At 35.5% G+C, this 16,730-nt stretch overlaps 2 protein-coding genes across 3 annotated transcripts in view; one reads left to right on the forward strand and one right to left on the reverse strand.

Moving 5' to 3' along the window:
- Positions 1–10,638, forward strand: part of LOC111320716 (uncharacterized) — an 11,721-nt gene extending 1,083 nt beyond the window's left edge. Inside the window, exons 2-14 of one of the 2 annotated variants that reach the window (XM_022923393.2) lie at positions 745–824; positions 1,135–1,192; positions 2,272–2,357; positions 2,832–2,893; positions 2,996–3,056; positions 4,594–4,665; positions 4,783–4,847; positions 5,328–5,424; positions 5,591–5,688; positions 6,398–6,417; positions 7,276–7,964; positions 8,528–8,615; positions 9,495–10,638. In XM_022923393.2, the coding sequence (XP_022779128.1) occupies positions 745–824; positions 1,135–1,192; positions 2,272–2,357; positions 2,832–2,893; positions 2,996–3,056; positions 4,594–4,665; positions 4,783–4,847; positions 5,328–5,424; positions 5,591–5,688; positions 6,398–6,417; positions 7,276–7,964; positions 8,528–8,615; positions 9,495–9,706 (1,688 nt within the window). In that variant the 3' untranslated portion in view covers positions 9,707–10,638. The remainder of the gene's footprint in view (positions 1–744; positions 825–1,134; positions 1,193–2,271; positions 2,358–2,831; positions 2,894–2,995; positions 3,057–4,593; positions 4,666–4,782; positions 4,848–5,327; positions 5,425–5,590; positions 5,689–6,397; positions 6,418–7,275; positions 7,965–8,527; positions 8,616–9,494) is intronic. The other variant, XM_022923394.2, reaches the window with a different exon arrangement.
- Positions 10,545–15,836, reverse strand: LOC111320714 (prefoldin subunit 2). The gene is made up of 3 exons (XM_022923392.2): positions 15,664–15,836; positions 12,206–12,329; positions 10,545–11,370 (listed from the first exon to the last, which is right to left on the reverse strand). The coding sequence occupies exons 1-3, from the start codon at positions 15,807–15,809 to the stop codon at positions 11,194–11,196; spliced, it is 447 nt and encodes a 148-aa protein (XP_022779127.2). The 5' UTR covers positions 15,810–15,836; the 3' UTR covers positions 10,545–11,193.
- Positions 15,837–16,730: the final 894 nt, after the last annotated feature.

Below are 16,730 nucleotides of genomic sequence, written 5' to 3' on the forward strand. Positions count from 1 at the left end.
GTAACCAATGCAATCCGACGTGAAAGACGGACAACAATATCAAGAGTGATTGTTCAGTGAAGCGAATCGTGACGGCGCTGATGCCGAGTCTTATTTCCCATTATTTTTCTCTTTTTTCTGTCTCATTTAAGAACTCTAGCCCAAGGGTCGCAAAATTGTCTTCGTTTTTGGACTGGTTGGCTGAGTCTCTGTTTGTATCGTGAAATATTTAAGAATTTTAACTGAGCGACAACAAGGATCTGTGCGACAAAGTACAAAAAAGTAAACTAATGTCCCTATCGGCTCGTCAAAATCACGCCACATTTTAATACTTTGGTGTTAGAGCGAGCGCATTTGATCCAGTTAACTGTGAATGAAATGCTCAAAATTAACGGGAAAAATGGAGGAAATCTAAGCTAAATGAAGTCTTGTGTCACTCTAAAATGTTTTAATACTCAACGATTGGACAAGTTCGCAAAACGTGCAACTTGTGGCCTTGTTTTTGCTGCTTGTTGGATCAGGACCCAAAAGGTCAAAATGTATGTGGCATTACAAGGAGTGATCATGAGTCGAGTTTATCTCTTGGATTTTCGCAGTCTGAGTTTTCGAGGTCTGAGGTCTGAGTTTTTGTGACACCCCACTATGCTGCTGTCTACATTATTTATAGTGTAGTGAAATAATCAAGTTTACTGTATTATTTAATCCAAGATCATATTTTTTTGTAACTAAATACATCGCCAGGAATAATTAATTTTTTCTTTCAAGGTTTTTGTGAGGTAGATTTACTTAAAATATGGAAAGGGCTATTTTACTGCATGTGGATGTCAGACAAGCCTCTCATTCAGGTATTTTTATTATGATCTGATTTAATAAACTTAAGAACATTGCATCAGTGCTTTACCTGTTAACTTCTACTGTTGATCCACATTGAGAATCAATCCCATTGGTAGCCAACTGCAAATTTTTTGTCTCCTGGTGTGTAATGAGCATGCCAAACCCCTTGGACTGCAGTGTACCATTATCTTCTCTCATTCTTTCTCCTCTTGCAGTGTTTACACACATAATTTCTCTAAAACAGCAAACTTTGCAGCTATTATTGAAAATGTTTATAGAAGCCCCCTCATTATTAATTCTGAGCTTTACATCTTTTGGTAGGAAGAGCTGGCTTTAAATATTTCCCAACTCATATTCAGTTTTAGGAATGAGCAATCAGGTAATGTTTATGTGTTTTTTAGCTTATAATGGTTTCTGGAAAAGTCTGTAAACCACTCGCCTCTGGCTTGTTAACAAACTTTTTTCAAGTTCTCCCAACATCCTACATGATTTACAATGCAGTTACACTGTAACCCTTAAACTTCCAGAAATGATTAACATGTATTTCTCCCTATAATATCCGTACATTATCCAGCAAACAGGTAATGAGAATACTCAAACTTATCTGGTAGAAGTTGTTACCTTGATTGAACACCAAATTCTCTTAACCTATTTGTAAGGACAAGGCTGTGCTCTAAGGAAAAATTGAATGGAGCCCAGTGCTCTGAAACTGTGAAATCCAGGGTGCCCAGCATATGCTTTGTATGAAAAAACTAAAATTTCTGAGTCGCCCAAGAGCAAAAGTAAGGCGCCAGGGGTCACCGGATGCTGCTAGACTACAGCCTTGAAGGAAATGTGTAGCAGCTAGAGGGGAGAGTTGATAATCAGATCTTGGGATTTAAAGGGTTAAACTGATAGAAAGTATAGTTAGTAATTGCATGGGGCTGAGTAAAATTAAGGATTAATATCACGCGTGTTTTCGGAAGTTGCTGAAATTACCTGAGTCGCGCAGGGATGAGGGCAATTTCTGCAACTTATGAAAACACAAGTGATATTAATCCTTAATTTTATGAGGAACCATGTGATTACTTGTTTATAATATAAGGGGCAAAATGTTTTCTTACTGATCTCGCGAAAAACGCGACGCCATTGTTACAAAACAACTAGAAGAAATTTCTTTACCTTGGCAGCCATTGCTAAGCGATTTTCAGCCAATCATTTTCAAGTAATTTTGCCTGGGGCAATTACAAAAATTAAGAAAAAATGCCCTCTGTCTTGACCAATCACAATTCAGTAATTTTGCCCCTTATATGATAAATTGTTTAATTTAGTGATACAGTTTTAATCATACTCAAGAGATGTGTTAAGCAGAGTGCAGGCAAGTCAGTAGTGTGTTGGCCTTCAGAACTAGTGTGTAAAATTGTTTTAAATTACTGAATGCTGCTCACATAGTCTGCTACTTTGATTGTTACTTTTTAGCTGTCTTTTTTATCAAAGCATTTTTTAAAACAATGCAAAGAGAATGGCATGGGATAGATCGTCTTCGATTGGATAAGTTTTACATGGTTAGTCATTGATAAAATAGTTTTATAGAACAATTTTCAATAGACAGTAGAGAAGTGTTATCAAACTGTTCATAGATGTTAAAAAAAAAGATTTTGCTCTGAGAGAGAGACAGAGAGAAGCTTGGTTGTCCTTTTTCCTGATCAACCATAGCTTTCACTGCAAGCATGGGTGGATAATGATAATTTAGAGAAAGTGATGGTTTCGTTTTGTGTAATTGGGTGCCTGGGTAATAGCATATACTGTAGTTCTAAAGAAAAAAGAGTATATAATTAATACAGTTGTTGATTGAGTGCTAATAGTAGTATGGGATTGTATGGATTTTTGTCATGATGATCTTTAAATGATCTAGAACTCCACCATCTTTACTACTTCAGTGAGTGTGTGTTACTGTTTTTTTTTTTTTTTTCTTTTCTTGTCCACTTTGAGTTCTCTTTGGTACTCAGTTAAGATGACAATCAAACTTTTTTCCCCAGCTTCTTCGTTTCTTTGTGAAAGAGACTTTCAATTTTCTGAAAAAAACTGGTTGGGAGGAAAGGCAAGTTTTTCAAATTTTTTTTTTGCCATCTATCCATCTACTGTCCAGCTGAGGAACATTTAATTTGTAATGTTTGAATTTTATTCATTTTTATTTTCTCAGGTTAGTCTGTGATGTTGTTCATATTCTTAATGAGGAGCCAATGAATCCTATCAGTTTGAAGGTAAGTGATTATTTATCAATTCACAATAGAGAGACAAAATGGCGTGGTATTTGATGCACTAGACTGCAGACTGTAACGTCAGCTTTCTAGCTCTGATGGGATCATTGTGTTGTGTTATTGGGGGTGGGGTGGGGGGAGAGGTACTTCACCGTCATAGTACCTCTTTCCATACCATGGGTGTCCAAAAAATTGCCAGGGAAATTTGTTGAAGTGCTGGGGGTAACCTGTAATGGACTGGAACGTTATACAGTGCAGAAAGGAGTGTTGATACTCTTAATTGTTTAAAGAGTGACCAGCATCTAATTTCTCCTTACAATATCCAGGGTTCTCATTAACTTAGGGAGTAGATGGCTTCCTTCATGAAGCAGACAGTTGACACCAATTTATTTTCATTACTCTTTACCACTCACACATAAATTATTTCACAAAAGGTAGGTGGCTCAAAAATCAAAGTAGCCGGTTCTTGAGCTGGCGGCTAGCACTAAATGAGAACCCTGAATATCACCCTGAATCAAACATTAAAGTCATGAGAATAAAGGAAATAATCACCAACTAAAGAAGCTCTTGATTGTTAAACAAATTTTCCTTGCAAGCACCCTAGGAAATGTATGGAGAACAGTATGGAGAATATGCATACTGATGTTAGGGTGTATAGGGTTAAGCAACTTAATGCTACTGGAACTTTATAAGATCTGACTGGAAGATCTGATCTGATCTGATCTGATCTTGCTGATTAGCTAACACTATCCTTTACCTTTATTCAACGTGAATTAGAACATGTTTAGAGCGGCAGGGCTGGACACTAACAGTAGCCAACTAGCTGCTTGGTTATGCCTCTTGATTCCCTGGGGAACAAAGGGCCGCCTACTAGCTGCAGACCTTTCCACTAGCCAGTTTGGCTAGTAAACAAACTGAACTTGTTGTAACACCTTAGTTGTCATAAGCCACTTGGCTAGTAAGTTAAAAAGTTATTGTCAAGCCCTGAGAGGTCTGTTATATTTCAATGAAGTATGCACACTGAGTCAATTGCATGCTGGAGATGGGATCCACACATCTTAACCTTATCAATACAAGCCCACATAATAATAATAATAATAATAATAATAATAATAATATTAATAATAATAATAATAATAATAATAATTAACACCTTTATTTAGACACGATAATGTTTAAAGCTGAACAGCTTGTGGGGTCGTGTGTAAATCCAAATAAATTCTAAATTAGATCAATTCAAATGATGATGGTTTTTGAGGAGAGGGGAAAACCAGAGTACCCGGAGAAAAATCTGTCAGAGCTGAGTAGAGAACCAACAAACTCGATCCACTTATGACGCCGGGTCCGGGAATCGAACCCGGGACACATTGTGGGAGGCGAGCACTCTCACCACTACGCCAACCCTGCTCCCCTATTTTTTATTGTATATTCATCAGTGAAATTTACAAACTTCATGCATTACCAAGGGAGTTCTTTTTCTGATTAAAAAGGTACCGTGTACCTCATTCGTAGTGATAAATTTTTTTGTTGTGAAATCCAGGTTCCAGATGGAATTCGACTTCACATGGTGTCAGTGTATCTCCCTGAACTTACAAGTGTTCTTGATGATGAGGTAAAATGCCATGATGGTGTTAATTAACAAACTGTTTGTGTTGTTGTAACCTGTTACGTATTAATTTTACTTTGTGTATTTTTTTCTGACTAGAATTTCTCTCCTATACTGTTACAGGCTTCTGCTAGTGCAGTGCTAAAACTCTTGGATCCTTTGTTCCTGTTTGCAACGCACTCAAGCAAGTAAGAATTTTACTGTAACAGTTGCATCTAAGTGAACAGAAATCAACACAAATGAGATACAATGAATATATAAAGATCATATATTTTGAACTGTGGTATTAGATACGTATGATGCGAATCAACTTAACGGCCTGCTCCCAGTTGGCTTGTTAGCTCAATTGGTAGAGCGTTGCACTAGTATCGCAGAGGTCAGTGGTTCGAGTCCCGTACAGGCCTGATTTTTTTCAGGTCTGATTTTCGCTATTGCTTAAATAGTGCTATCTACTGTGAAGGATCGTGCATCATACGTAGAAATCAACACAGTTGACTGGCATTTGAGAATGATCAGGAATACCCCATAAAGGTAGTTGATCCTACAGAAACTGGAATTCAATTGGTGTGATCATCCACTGGTCTATTTCCAACTACCTATCTACTTGTGTGTGCCCATTTATTCTTCTTGAAGCTGTACTTAAACTATGAGATTTGGTTTTATTCCAGCAAAACTGTTACTAGTGCTGTGGGAAAGAGTCTGTTTGAACACCTTGTTCAACAACAGACAGGTGACTCAGAGGAGCAGCAGAATTCTAAAATTAAGGTCAGACTAACTCTGCTATAAAATTGTTTTTGAAAAATTTTTAGGACATTTTCAACTATTCATTTTAGATATAGGGGAAAATTTTTACTACAAGAAAATACTTGAATTTGTTTGTTTGGTTGATTTTAACAAGATGAATATTGACAATTTTTTCCTTATTTTCAAGGTTGATTTTGCTTCAGCAGCTGACCGATTATTTTCCTTAGCAAGTGACAGAAATATCCTCGGTAGGAACAGGAATCAATTATTTAACTGGGCTAAACGGTAAGACTTACTAAATTTTGATGAATGAGTGATCAATCAGTAATCAAAGGAGACTTCAGTTTTTGGTTGTAATCACCGGTATACACCCTATCCAAAAAATGTTCTTGTTACCAATCAGTTAACAAGGACACTAGATATGAAATGAGGGTTCAACTTGGCAAAGAAATTCAGGAACTTTTCATTCCCAATATCTCATTGTCAATTCCTGATAATTGACTGCCACACATTTCTTTTGATTTTAGCCCTGAGAATTTGAAGTTAAATCAAGCTATAGTCCCTTGTTAGGTATTTCTATATTTTCTCTTCTCCTTTCTGCTTCAAAATTGTATTGTTATTGTAAGAAGTAACATATTGATTACTTTTGGGAATGAGAAGTTCATTTATACATAGTTTTCTTTTCTGGTGCCCAAGCAGTCAACTCATGACCATAAGCACGAGAAAATAAAGCTTCTTTTCCCCTTTTTCATTCATTTTTCATGAATCTTTGACTTTTAATGTCCCTCTTCTAGCTGCCATGCAATTCCTTTGAAATTACAGTAGCTTTTTTTGTCAACTGTTTCTGGGTACCTGAAATATGTTGATATTAAAAGGAAAGGTTACAACATTACTGTACCAGTTAATTCACTTCTTTTGTGTATCTATATATTATTTCATTTTGTAATGCTTCATTTATTTGATTACTTATTAATTTATTTTAATCTGTTTACAGTCTGAGGAAGGGATCAACAGGTAATTAGCACTTGTCTATTAAATGAGACCTCTCTATTGTCTGTGGTTCATTGCGAGGGATTCTTTCACGTGTGGTCGAATTATCTTGCCTGCTGTTAAATATTCCAGCAAGCAACTGTTATCTCTCTGTCTCCACTTAACAAGCAAGAGTTACACAAGTACTGTAAATCCTCTCTTGAGCCCCCCCTCTTTTAAGCCACCCCCCTCTAATAAGCCCTCCTCTTATAAGCCCCCCTCTTATAAGCCCCCCTCTTATAAGCCCCCCCTCTTATAAGCCCCCCTCTTATAAGCCCCCCCCCTTTTATAAGCCCCCCCCTTTTATAAGCCCCCCTCTTTGACCCCCTAAGAGTGACCAGCATCTTATTTCTCCCAACAATATCACACATGAGTCACACAGTAAGGTCAGGAGAATAAAGGAAATGATCACCAACAAAAGAAGTTATTGATTGTTAGGCAAATTCCCCTTGTAAGCATCTTAGAAATGTAATAGAGAACAGTATGGAGAATATGCTTATTGATGCTGGGGTTTAATGGGTTAAATGCACATATTCTTGAACTGTAAAATGTAAAGGGCAAGAAGAGCACAGGCCTTTATGTTAGGAAGTAGTTTTATTGTTTCTGTATTGTTTGAACCTACAGTGGAATCCTGATATCTTGAACCTCCAGGGGAAACGCAAATTGGTTTGAGAAATCGGGAGTTCAAGAAATTGGGGGTGAAATTACAAGTGAAGCAAATCCAAGGGAAACAGGGTTTGGTTTGAGATATCAAGAGGTTTGAGAAACCGAGGGTTCGAGAAATCGGGATTCCACTGTATAACTTTGTGTACTTTGAGAAACTTGGCCTTATTTCTTTGACAATGTTTACCCCTCTGACAGAAGGAGAGCATGTGGAGACTCCTGTGCAAGAAGACAGAATCCCAAATGGGTTCCCTGTTGGATCAAAGAGAAAGACTGAGGAGCGAGAGTCATTAGACAATCATAGAGACCACAGTCACACCAAGAAACCAAAACAGAAGAATAAAAAGATTAAAGTTACTACTGATAAAAAAGAAGAGGAACTGGATAAACATAGCAATGAATATGCTATGATCGATGATAAGAAAGAGGGAAAGAGAAAAAGAAAGAATGGGCAAGATAGTGAAGGTCATGTTGAGTTGTCATTTGAAGAAGAAGAAGAAATTCATACACAGCAAAACACTGAGCCCAAGAATACGAGGAAGAAGAAGAAGAAATCTCTGCTTGAGAATGACAAAAGAACTGTGTTCAGAGAAACTGAAACTAACAGTTTCAATGAAAATGGTGAAGAATTAGTTAATGACACAAGTGATGATACTACTTCAGCTGTAAATGGTGACACAATACATTCAACAGATAAAAATGATCAAACCTCATCAAGAACTGTGAAAAAGAAGGTTTTGCATGAAGCCAATGGTCATGGCGAGGAGCCCTTTGCAAAATTTCAGAAGAATTCCACTCCACCAGCATTTGTTCGAAGATTCAGTGCAAAAATACCAAGCACAGAACGAAGAAAGAAAACTAATATGAAGGTTGGGAGCTAGTGTTAAACAATTAATTTTTCATTAGTGTAAAAGAGCAGTGAAATTATCATGTATAAATGTATTAAATAAACTACCGCAGTCAATTTTGCAAAGGTAGTTATTTTTTATTGGCCTTTTTGCAACTTGTAGCTGTACATCTTGCAACAGCGCTCTACAGTGCTTGGTCTTCTCTCCAAGGAACCCTCTAGACAATCAGAAAGTCATAATTGTTGTGTAATACATCATACAATTTCATTTAAATGTTACATTTTTGCAACATCTAATTTTTAACCCTTTTTCTACCAAGATCTCTTGTGTGATTCTCCTTACTATCTGCCATGTAGTTCTTATGATGTTAGTTGGGAGAATTTTGAATTAGATCAACCTAAAATCCCCTAAATGATATTTTTCTTTATTCTCATTACTTGTCTGCTTGGCAATGTATTGGTGTTGTAAGGAGAAATTCTGCCTTGGTCACTCATGGGAGTTAAAGGGTTAATAAACAAGTTATGAGATGATTTCTCTGTACTCGTTACAAGTGTATGTAAAATTATACGTAATATTTTGTGTAGTTTCAACTACCAGGATCAGAACCTTCAAAGGGAACACAGAAAAGAGTCAGAATAGAGATGTCAAAAAACACTTCACACACAACACAAGGTCAGTGCAAAATAAGCTTGAAAAGTTAGGGTCCTTTCTCAAATCAGAACAAACTATTCCTTGTTCAGTTCAATTATTGGCAATGAAATGATGTAAGTAGCTCAGGGTAGTTATAGTTTGGGTAGCATTTGATTTAATGTTCAACACCGCACTTATCTGCCTTGAGAGAGGGTGGCAAAAGTTTTGTTTGTACCTGACATGTGATAAAGGCCAAAATTATGTAACTGTGAGAAGTGAATGTATGAACCTGGGTGATGCATGATTTGCCTCTTGAAGTATATGCAAGTCGTGAATTTTTCCTTTCATTTGGTGAAAACCTTAAGGTTTCCCTGAATTCTTGCAGATACAGATACAGGTACAGATCTTTATTGAAGCTCCCTGAATGGGTTTTTCAGCATCAATAAAAATGGTGAAAAGAAATAAAACTAAAATTAAAGAATATAAAACCATAGTTACAGCTAAATACAAATATCAGAAAAATGGAAATATTGAATAATGAAGTTAACCTAATAGCAGCTTAGTAAGTTGATGCATAAATTTCTTGGGACATTTTAAAAAATGTAAGGTCGCTGCTTAATGAGTTCTACAGTTTTGCTCCTCTAGAAGCAAAAGACCTTTGACCAGTTGGAAGGCAGCAAAAAGGTAATATCCAGGGTACTACCTGGTCAAGTTTGCCTGTCATGAACACAAGAACTCGTTTGCAAGGAAATCTTGAACATAGTTTTCCCTTTTATATCTGTGGCATACAAATTTTTCTAAAATTTGTTTGTGAAACAGGATCAGGCCCACCCTTTGCCACCAGGGAGGGGGGCAGCATTTAAGCCCACTAACAAAAAACACCTGTCTAAACTTTAATTTTGTGCCTTTTTTTCTTAACAGATTATAAACGTAGTTTGAAGGAGAGCCCAAGCATTCCATTCGATGCAGGGAAGACACCACCCCAAGGATTACTTAAGTCACCACCTAAACTTCAAAGAACACCTGTAGTTATCAACAAAACTGCTGAGGCATCCACAGGTTCTGGCCAACTCCAGCAGAAAAAGAAACAACCCAAAATTGCAAAAAGGCCTAAGGCCTTAGATTTCTTTTGATTAGACAATAATTTAATGTGAACTGAAACTCTCAAAGTATCAAGTTGGGCAGAATTTTAAAATGAAAACTTACAGGATATTTATTTTATGCATGTACCCTACTAAACATCTTCTCTTTGGTAATCTTACAAAGCTTACTCCAGGGCTCGACATTAATGGTAGCCAACGAGCTACAGACTAATAGAAATTCAGTTTTGGTTAGTGGTTTTCAATCTCCACTAGCCAGTTTGGCTGATAAACAAACTGAAATTGTCGTGACATCTAAGTTGTCACTAGCCACTTGGCTGGTAAGTTGAAAAGTTAGTGTCAAGCCCTGTTGGGCTGCTGTTATTTTTGGCAAGAAAATTATTGTACTTACACAACTACTTAGTGCTCTCATATAAATGCCATCCTTGGGAAGTAATGAATTGAAAAAGAAAAAAAAAATCAAACATGTGCCACTTTGAGTGGGATTCCATTAGCTTTAACAGCATCAATTGCACATAAAGAACATAAATGCATTTTTTGTTGTCTTTCTGCAAACAGAACATCTGTTTTTTAAAAGACTGTTTTAAAAATATTTTTGAATGATTAGTGGCAAATGGATAGATCAGTTTATAATCTTTATACTATTCTGGAGAGTTTTAAGTTATGTAAAATTAGTTATTCATAACTCTTATTATACATGGGATAAAACCTTGTGTTCCTCACGTAAGTACAGATTCACTTTAGCAATACAAACAGCCCAGGCCACACTTTATTTTACTATGTGCAAACATTTTAGTATCTCCTTGAAATTGACTTGAATAAGAAGCTTAAAAAGAGAAAACCAAGAAGACAAGAATATTTTTACACTTGGTAGGGTCCAAAATGATGGTTATTTTTAATTATTGACTTTGAAAGACACAAGACCAGAACTTAAGTCTGCAGATGAAATAAAGGTTGTGGAAAGATATTAATTTACATTCATTTGTGTCATGTACATGTGCCCATTTTTTCTGTGACTCACACCTATATTAGAATTTCTAATCTATTATAAAGCTGCTGACTTGAAAACTATAGGTAAAATGTTCACTAGGTGGCAATGTCCTTCAATCTTCTCAATAACATAATTTGTGTTGTACTCACTGTAAGAAAAAAAAAATCTGTTTCAAAAAAGTTTCCAAGATGAAAGCTATGATAACATTTAAACTAAGGGAGGGAATCTTTTGATGCAATCTTGAAGGTTTCATTTGAGTCAGTGTATAGACCACTTTCATAAATGGCTGCCATATAAATATACTTTTGTTTAACTTTAAATTAGCCCTACTGGCCTCACTTGAGATAATGTATTCTTTTGAGTTTTGCACTGGAGAACGAGGCCACTAGGGCTAATTTAAATTTAAACAAAAGAATATTAATCTGGCAGCCATTTACAAAAGTGGTCTGTTAAATGCTTCCTACACTGGTCAGCACGTCCACTGAAGCTTTCCGTGTGTTGGAGCATCAATAAATATTGTTCCTATATCTTATGAATTGTCCTGTGCCACCAGAACTCCTGAGGTCTTATCAGCTGTCTGAACTGAATCCTCTGCTTGACTTTCTCTCTCTCCCTTGACATGGATGTTGTGTTTGTCTTTAAATGCTGTAAGTTCTTTTTCTTTAGCAGCAAGAGTGTCTTTTAACTTGTTAATGACGCCTGATATCTGAAGATGAATACCAGAGTGAAGGAATAACCATTTAATTTTATTCCAAAATCTTAATGGCATGTGGATTGCTCACACTCTTACTGTACTACTCCCTAAAATTTAAAATTTAAATTTTTGCCAAACTCTCTGTATTTGTGATCTGTTGTTCTTGACTGTAGTGTAGTGAAGTTGAATTTTTTTTAATTCCTTTAGACTGTGTTGAAACCTGCCAATGACTCAACACCAATTTCCATTTCACTGCTGCTGCTTTCAATGTAAATTTATTTACAAATTTGGATACATTCTGCTTAACCAGAAATCATTTCTCAAAGTCCTTAAACCCACAATATACAAATATTTTATTATGCATCTTATCCGCATTGAAAGTTACTGGTTCTCTTGCTTCCTCTTAAAATGAATAGCTTGCATGATTTTCACTAAAATAACTTAACATAAGGCATGAATTGGGGAAGACAAAGTTAGAAAGAGATATGAAGTTTGCTTAAAGCTTGCTCTTGCTAAATAATACTGTCACTGTACTCAGACTGATAAAATCCAGAGGAACAAAGTGAGTGCTGAACTAAGAAACAAAAAATCTGCTCAAGACTCCTAGTTACGGGGATTACTGAGCTGTGTGATTCAGGAAAAAATTTACTTTTGGTGTCTCTCTCCATCCAGGAGCAATATGGGTACTACCAAACTTTTGGGTAAACCTGATGAAACTGAAGGAGGTGCCTTAAAACTAACTGGCATGGTATTTGAGAAGAGTCACCAAACTACTCGGCATCCATGATTCTGTAAACAAACTATTTCAAGTGCGTTCTCTTCTAGTTCTGCAGGAAAATGTTCTGACCTGTTCTTTGTTGTTTTCTAGTGCTGGTAGAACATCCTTGACCGTTCTCTCCACCAATACTCCACCAATCATTCGGAAGCAACGCCTATCAGTCTCTACGCCTTTCAATGCCTCAATCACAATGCTACAAATAGGAAAAGTTCAATAAATTAATAAACAATCAATAAATTAATATACAATTAATAAATTAATAAAAAATTAATAAACAGTTCGACCAAGTGTTTTGCAATGTTTCACTTGGGTATCTTTTTGCAAACTTCCTATCATTTGTTCTTTGCTTATTTGTTCTCTTGACCAGAATCTCACAATTTGGAAAGGAACCTGTGATTGAGACTTAAAATAGGACATGACAACCAATTATTTTCAAGCCACAGACTCACAAATGAATATTAATTGTCACTGAAACCTATCTGATCTGTGGGTTATTAGCAAGAGGTTTTCTATCATAAGGCCTACATTTTATCCCTTTATACCCATTCTATTAAGACGATGTCAGCTTCCAAAAGGAATGCTCTGTAAATTATAAAAAAAAAACATGAATTTTGATACTTTTGAATTATTTGATCCCTATTCTAACTACTATTGTATACTACTTTTAGCTTTATGACAATTGTATTGTAAATTTCTGTTCTCCTTATTAGACTTAGTAGTAGTAGGTCGAAATCAGCTGTACAGTTGCATATTTTAAAACCTACTTCTCAAGTAAATGTATGTATGTATGTATGAATATATATTTAGTATAATTTCAGAGCTGAGCAAAGAGTTTCCGGCAATCTGATTGGTCAAGCGGTTCCTTATATGACGCTATATAAACTGCTCCTCACGGTTTATATAAAATGTTAAAATAAAATGTTAATAAATGTTACTAAAATGTTATGATTTTAGAAATTTCTCTTTTGTTCAGCTCTGAAATTATACTAAAACAATTATTTGCCTCGGGTTCGGTGAATATTGTCGAATAATCCCCTTGACTTCATCTCGGGGATTATTCAACAATATTCACCTCGCCTTCACCTCACCTCCCCTTGACTTCATCTCGGGGATTATTCAACAATATTCACCTCGCCTTCAGCGAATAATTGTTAAATATATATATATATATATATATATATATATATATATAAGTCGTTAGTAGAACTCTCAGGCCAAGAAAGGCGCATCTCGCCAGGATCAATAAAGATTTGCAGTCCAAACCTCACGGCAAACACGAATGTAGAAAGTTTAAAAAAAATGCGAGGATGGACAACATCTGAGACCTTCTTCAGTTATTTACAACTTTTGAAATAAAAAAGAGCATTAAATGAGATCAAAGTGCTAGTGATTACTTAATTACAGGTGAAAACTAATGAACTGGTGCTAACAAAAAGATGACAAAAAACTGAGCTAAAAAGAAAACAATGGACAAAATACAAGAGATTAAAGGTTAGGTTTTTATGTATGTTTATGTTTTTGTATATAGATATATATATATATGTGTATATAGTGTATATAGATATGTATATATATATATATATATATATATTTATTAAAAACTGGATCATTGGATAATGCAATTCAAGACTTTTTATTGGCTTAGCCATTATGGTATATGAGCCAATATACCATAATCTACAAATATGGTAAGTGTATGCATCAGCTTAAAATCAAAAGGGAGCTAAAAAATCCAGTTTCTTCTTACAAAATAATAATTTCTTGGGGGTGTTTTTAATAAAACAATTATTCCACTCACGCTTGTTGGATATGAGATGATTATAGCCAACGAGGCGCGTAGCGCCGAGTTGGCTATCTATCATCTCATATCCAATGCGCGCTCGTGGAATAATTGTTAAATATATATACACATATCGCAAGTCGTTAATGAAACTCTCAGGCCAACAAAGGTGCACCACGCCAGGAGGTTCAATAAAGATTCGCAGTCCAAACCTCACAGCCAACACGAACGTAGAAAGTTTAAAAAATTGTGAGGATGGACAACTTCGGACGTAAAAAATATAAAAAATGTCGGCCCTTTAGGTGTGGATTGGACTCAGAGGCCCTGCCAAGGGATCTTACTATAATTAGTATCATTAAGGGCGCCTCCAGGGATTTTGTTGCTAATTTGCCCTTTCGGGCTCCAAAGGCCTTGTTTTGGGATTTTGTTACGGTATACAGTTGTAGTAAAAAGTGGGCCTTCCCTTTTTTAATGCTCACCGCATTGCTTCTTTGCAACTGGTTACGCCACTTATATTAACACATTTAGAATTCTTATCTCTTAGTTTTTAGGGTTTGTTCCTTGTATTTTTTCCATTGCTTTCTTTATAAATAGGTTTTTTGTTTATTAGCACCAGTTCATTAGTCCTTATCTGTAATTACGTAATCATTAGCACTTCGATCCTATTTAATGCTCTTTTTTTATTTCAAAAGTTGTAAATAACTGAAGAAGGTCTCTGACCAAAATGTTTGTTATATATACACATATGTATACATTTATTAAAAACTGGATCATTGGATAATGCAATTCAAGACTTCTTGTTGGCTTAGCCATTATGGTATTTGGGCCAATAAACCATAATCTAATATCTGTACATTGTAACATCCGGTTTCTCCTTACAAAATAAAGTTGAGAAGATCAGTTGTCTAATATCTTGGGGGCATTTTTTTAAATAAAACAATTATTCCACGAGCGCGCATTGGATATGAGATGATAGATAGCTGAGGTGCTGAGTTGGCTATAATCATCTCATATCCAACAAGCGCGAGTGGAATAATTGTTTTATTAAAAAAAACGCTCCCAAGATATTAGACAAATCTTCTCAACTTTATTTTGTAAGAAGAAACCAGATGTTACAATGTACAGATATTAGTTTATGGTATATTGGCTCATATACCATAATGGCTAAGCCAACAAAAAGTCTTGAATTACATTATCCAATGATCCAGCTTTTAATAAATATGTATATATGTATGTATATATATCTATATATATAAATATGTATGTATATATATCTATATATATAACTGACTGCAGACAGTACTGTTTTGGCCTTCTGGGCCTCATTTATATCTATGTATATATATAAATAATTTAAAAAAAGGAAAAAAACGAAACAAAACGAAGAGGTGATTTAAAGAAAAGATCGAAACATCAAATACTACGGTAACTGACTAAAATTCGCAAGTGTAATTACTTCTATAATTGTCAGAGAAATCCCCAAATTATGAACCAAGCGAAAGAAATAACAGTTTCTTGGTGTGTACCTATCAAAAACACGTGATTGTAAATTATACTAATAAATCATACTTTTGATGAGAGTAGTCAAAATTAACTCTCAAAAAATGTTAGACCATCTTCAAAGAGTTCATACAAGGTACACCAAAAATTTATTGTCCAACTTTGTTTGACATTCCCGTAAAAAATTGTCATGATGGAACGCTTATCGTTTTAACAAATCTTGAGAGATTTTAAAATCGGTTCTCACCCATGCTCATTGACTTCCATTTCAAGCTCTCCTATTTTCCCCACAATACCCCTATACTCCTGCCTCATCTGATTAAACTGCAGTATAATCTGCTCGTGATCCATTGCGCCTTTGACTTTCTTCTTGCTTCCAGCTCCAGACGCCATGATGGAGGTTGTTGTATCCCAGCAGTTATTGCGCGCTCAGCACTAGTGCCAGACTCCTAGCTGACAGCGCAGTCAGTGCCAGTCTTCACGAATGTCCAAAATGGAATGAAAACTTAAAACCTTCTACAGTATTGGGTAGGTCTGGATCATTACTGTCTATTAAGGCTATAAATAACTGTACAAATCATTCAGATTCTCCTTTGCATGTGCAGTCAGTATGAACCCAAAAACCTTCCATAGACTAGCCTGTACTGATTGTTTACTGGAACTTTGTTCTGCAGCTCAAAAGGGGAATAGGGTCAGTAAGTCTTTAACGCAGCTTGTTTGTCAGAGGAAACGAAACTTATTTGCCTAAATGACTAACAGAAACTAGATTTACTTTTAGGGATCCCACTAGTTAGGACAACAATGATTAAAAGGAGGGAGTGCAGTTTTTTTTTTATCTTCTCCTTTTCCATTCAGTAACTTTAACTTTATTTTAATCATTTTCTCAACAAACTTAACACATATACAAAGCTAAGGGGAAGTCCAAGAAACAGGAACAGGTTCCCTTACAAAAGGCCACCCAAAAAAGAAAAACACTACACATACCTATATATATTTATAATAATATAATAATAATAATAATAATAATAATAATAATAATAATAATAATAATAAATAGCAGGCTTTTCACTTTTGTATAGGTAATCACATGATTTTGAGTGCAATTTGGAATAAATAAGCACGGGTAAATTTTTTCAAAGACTAACAAAATTGCATGAGCCTATAGGGCGAGTGCAATTTGTGGCCTTTGAATCAATTTGCAAGTGTTTATTTATTCCAAATTGTATGAGAAAATCATGTGATTATGTATTAAAAATATACATGAAAAAATACATGGTAGCTTCTCATAACTATGCAGAAGAAAAGCGTGCGCAT

Source organism: Stylophora pistillata, chromosome 7 (assembly GCF_964205215.1).
Source record: "Stylophora pistillata chromosome 7, jaStyPist1.2, whole genome shotgun sequence".
Lineage (NCBI taxonomy): Eukaryota > Metazoa > Cnidaria > Anthozoa > Scleractinia > Pocilloporidae > Stylophora > Stylophora pistillata.

Coding starts and splice junctions, on each gene's coding strand:
- LOC111320714 (XM_022923392.2), bottom strand. CDS start 15,809: ATGGCGTCTGGAGCTGGAAGCAAGAAGAAAGTCAAAGGCGCAATGGAT. Junction 12,330..15,663: donor ATGGAAGTCAATGAGCATGG/GTGAGAACCGAT, acceptor TCCTATTTGTAG/CATTGTGATTGAGGCATTGA. Junction 11,371..12,205: donor TAGAAAACAACAAAGAACAG/GTCAGAACATTT, acceptor ATTCATCTTCAG/ATATCAGGCGTCATTAACAA.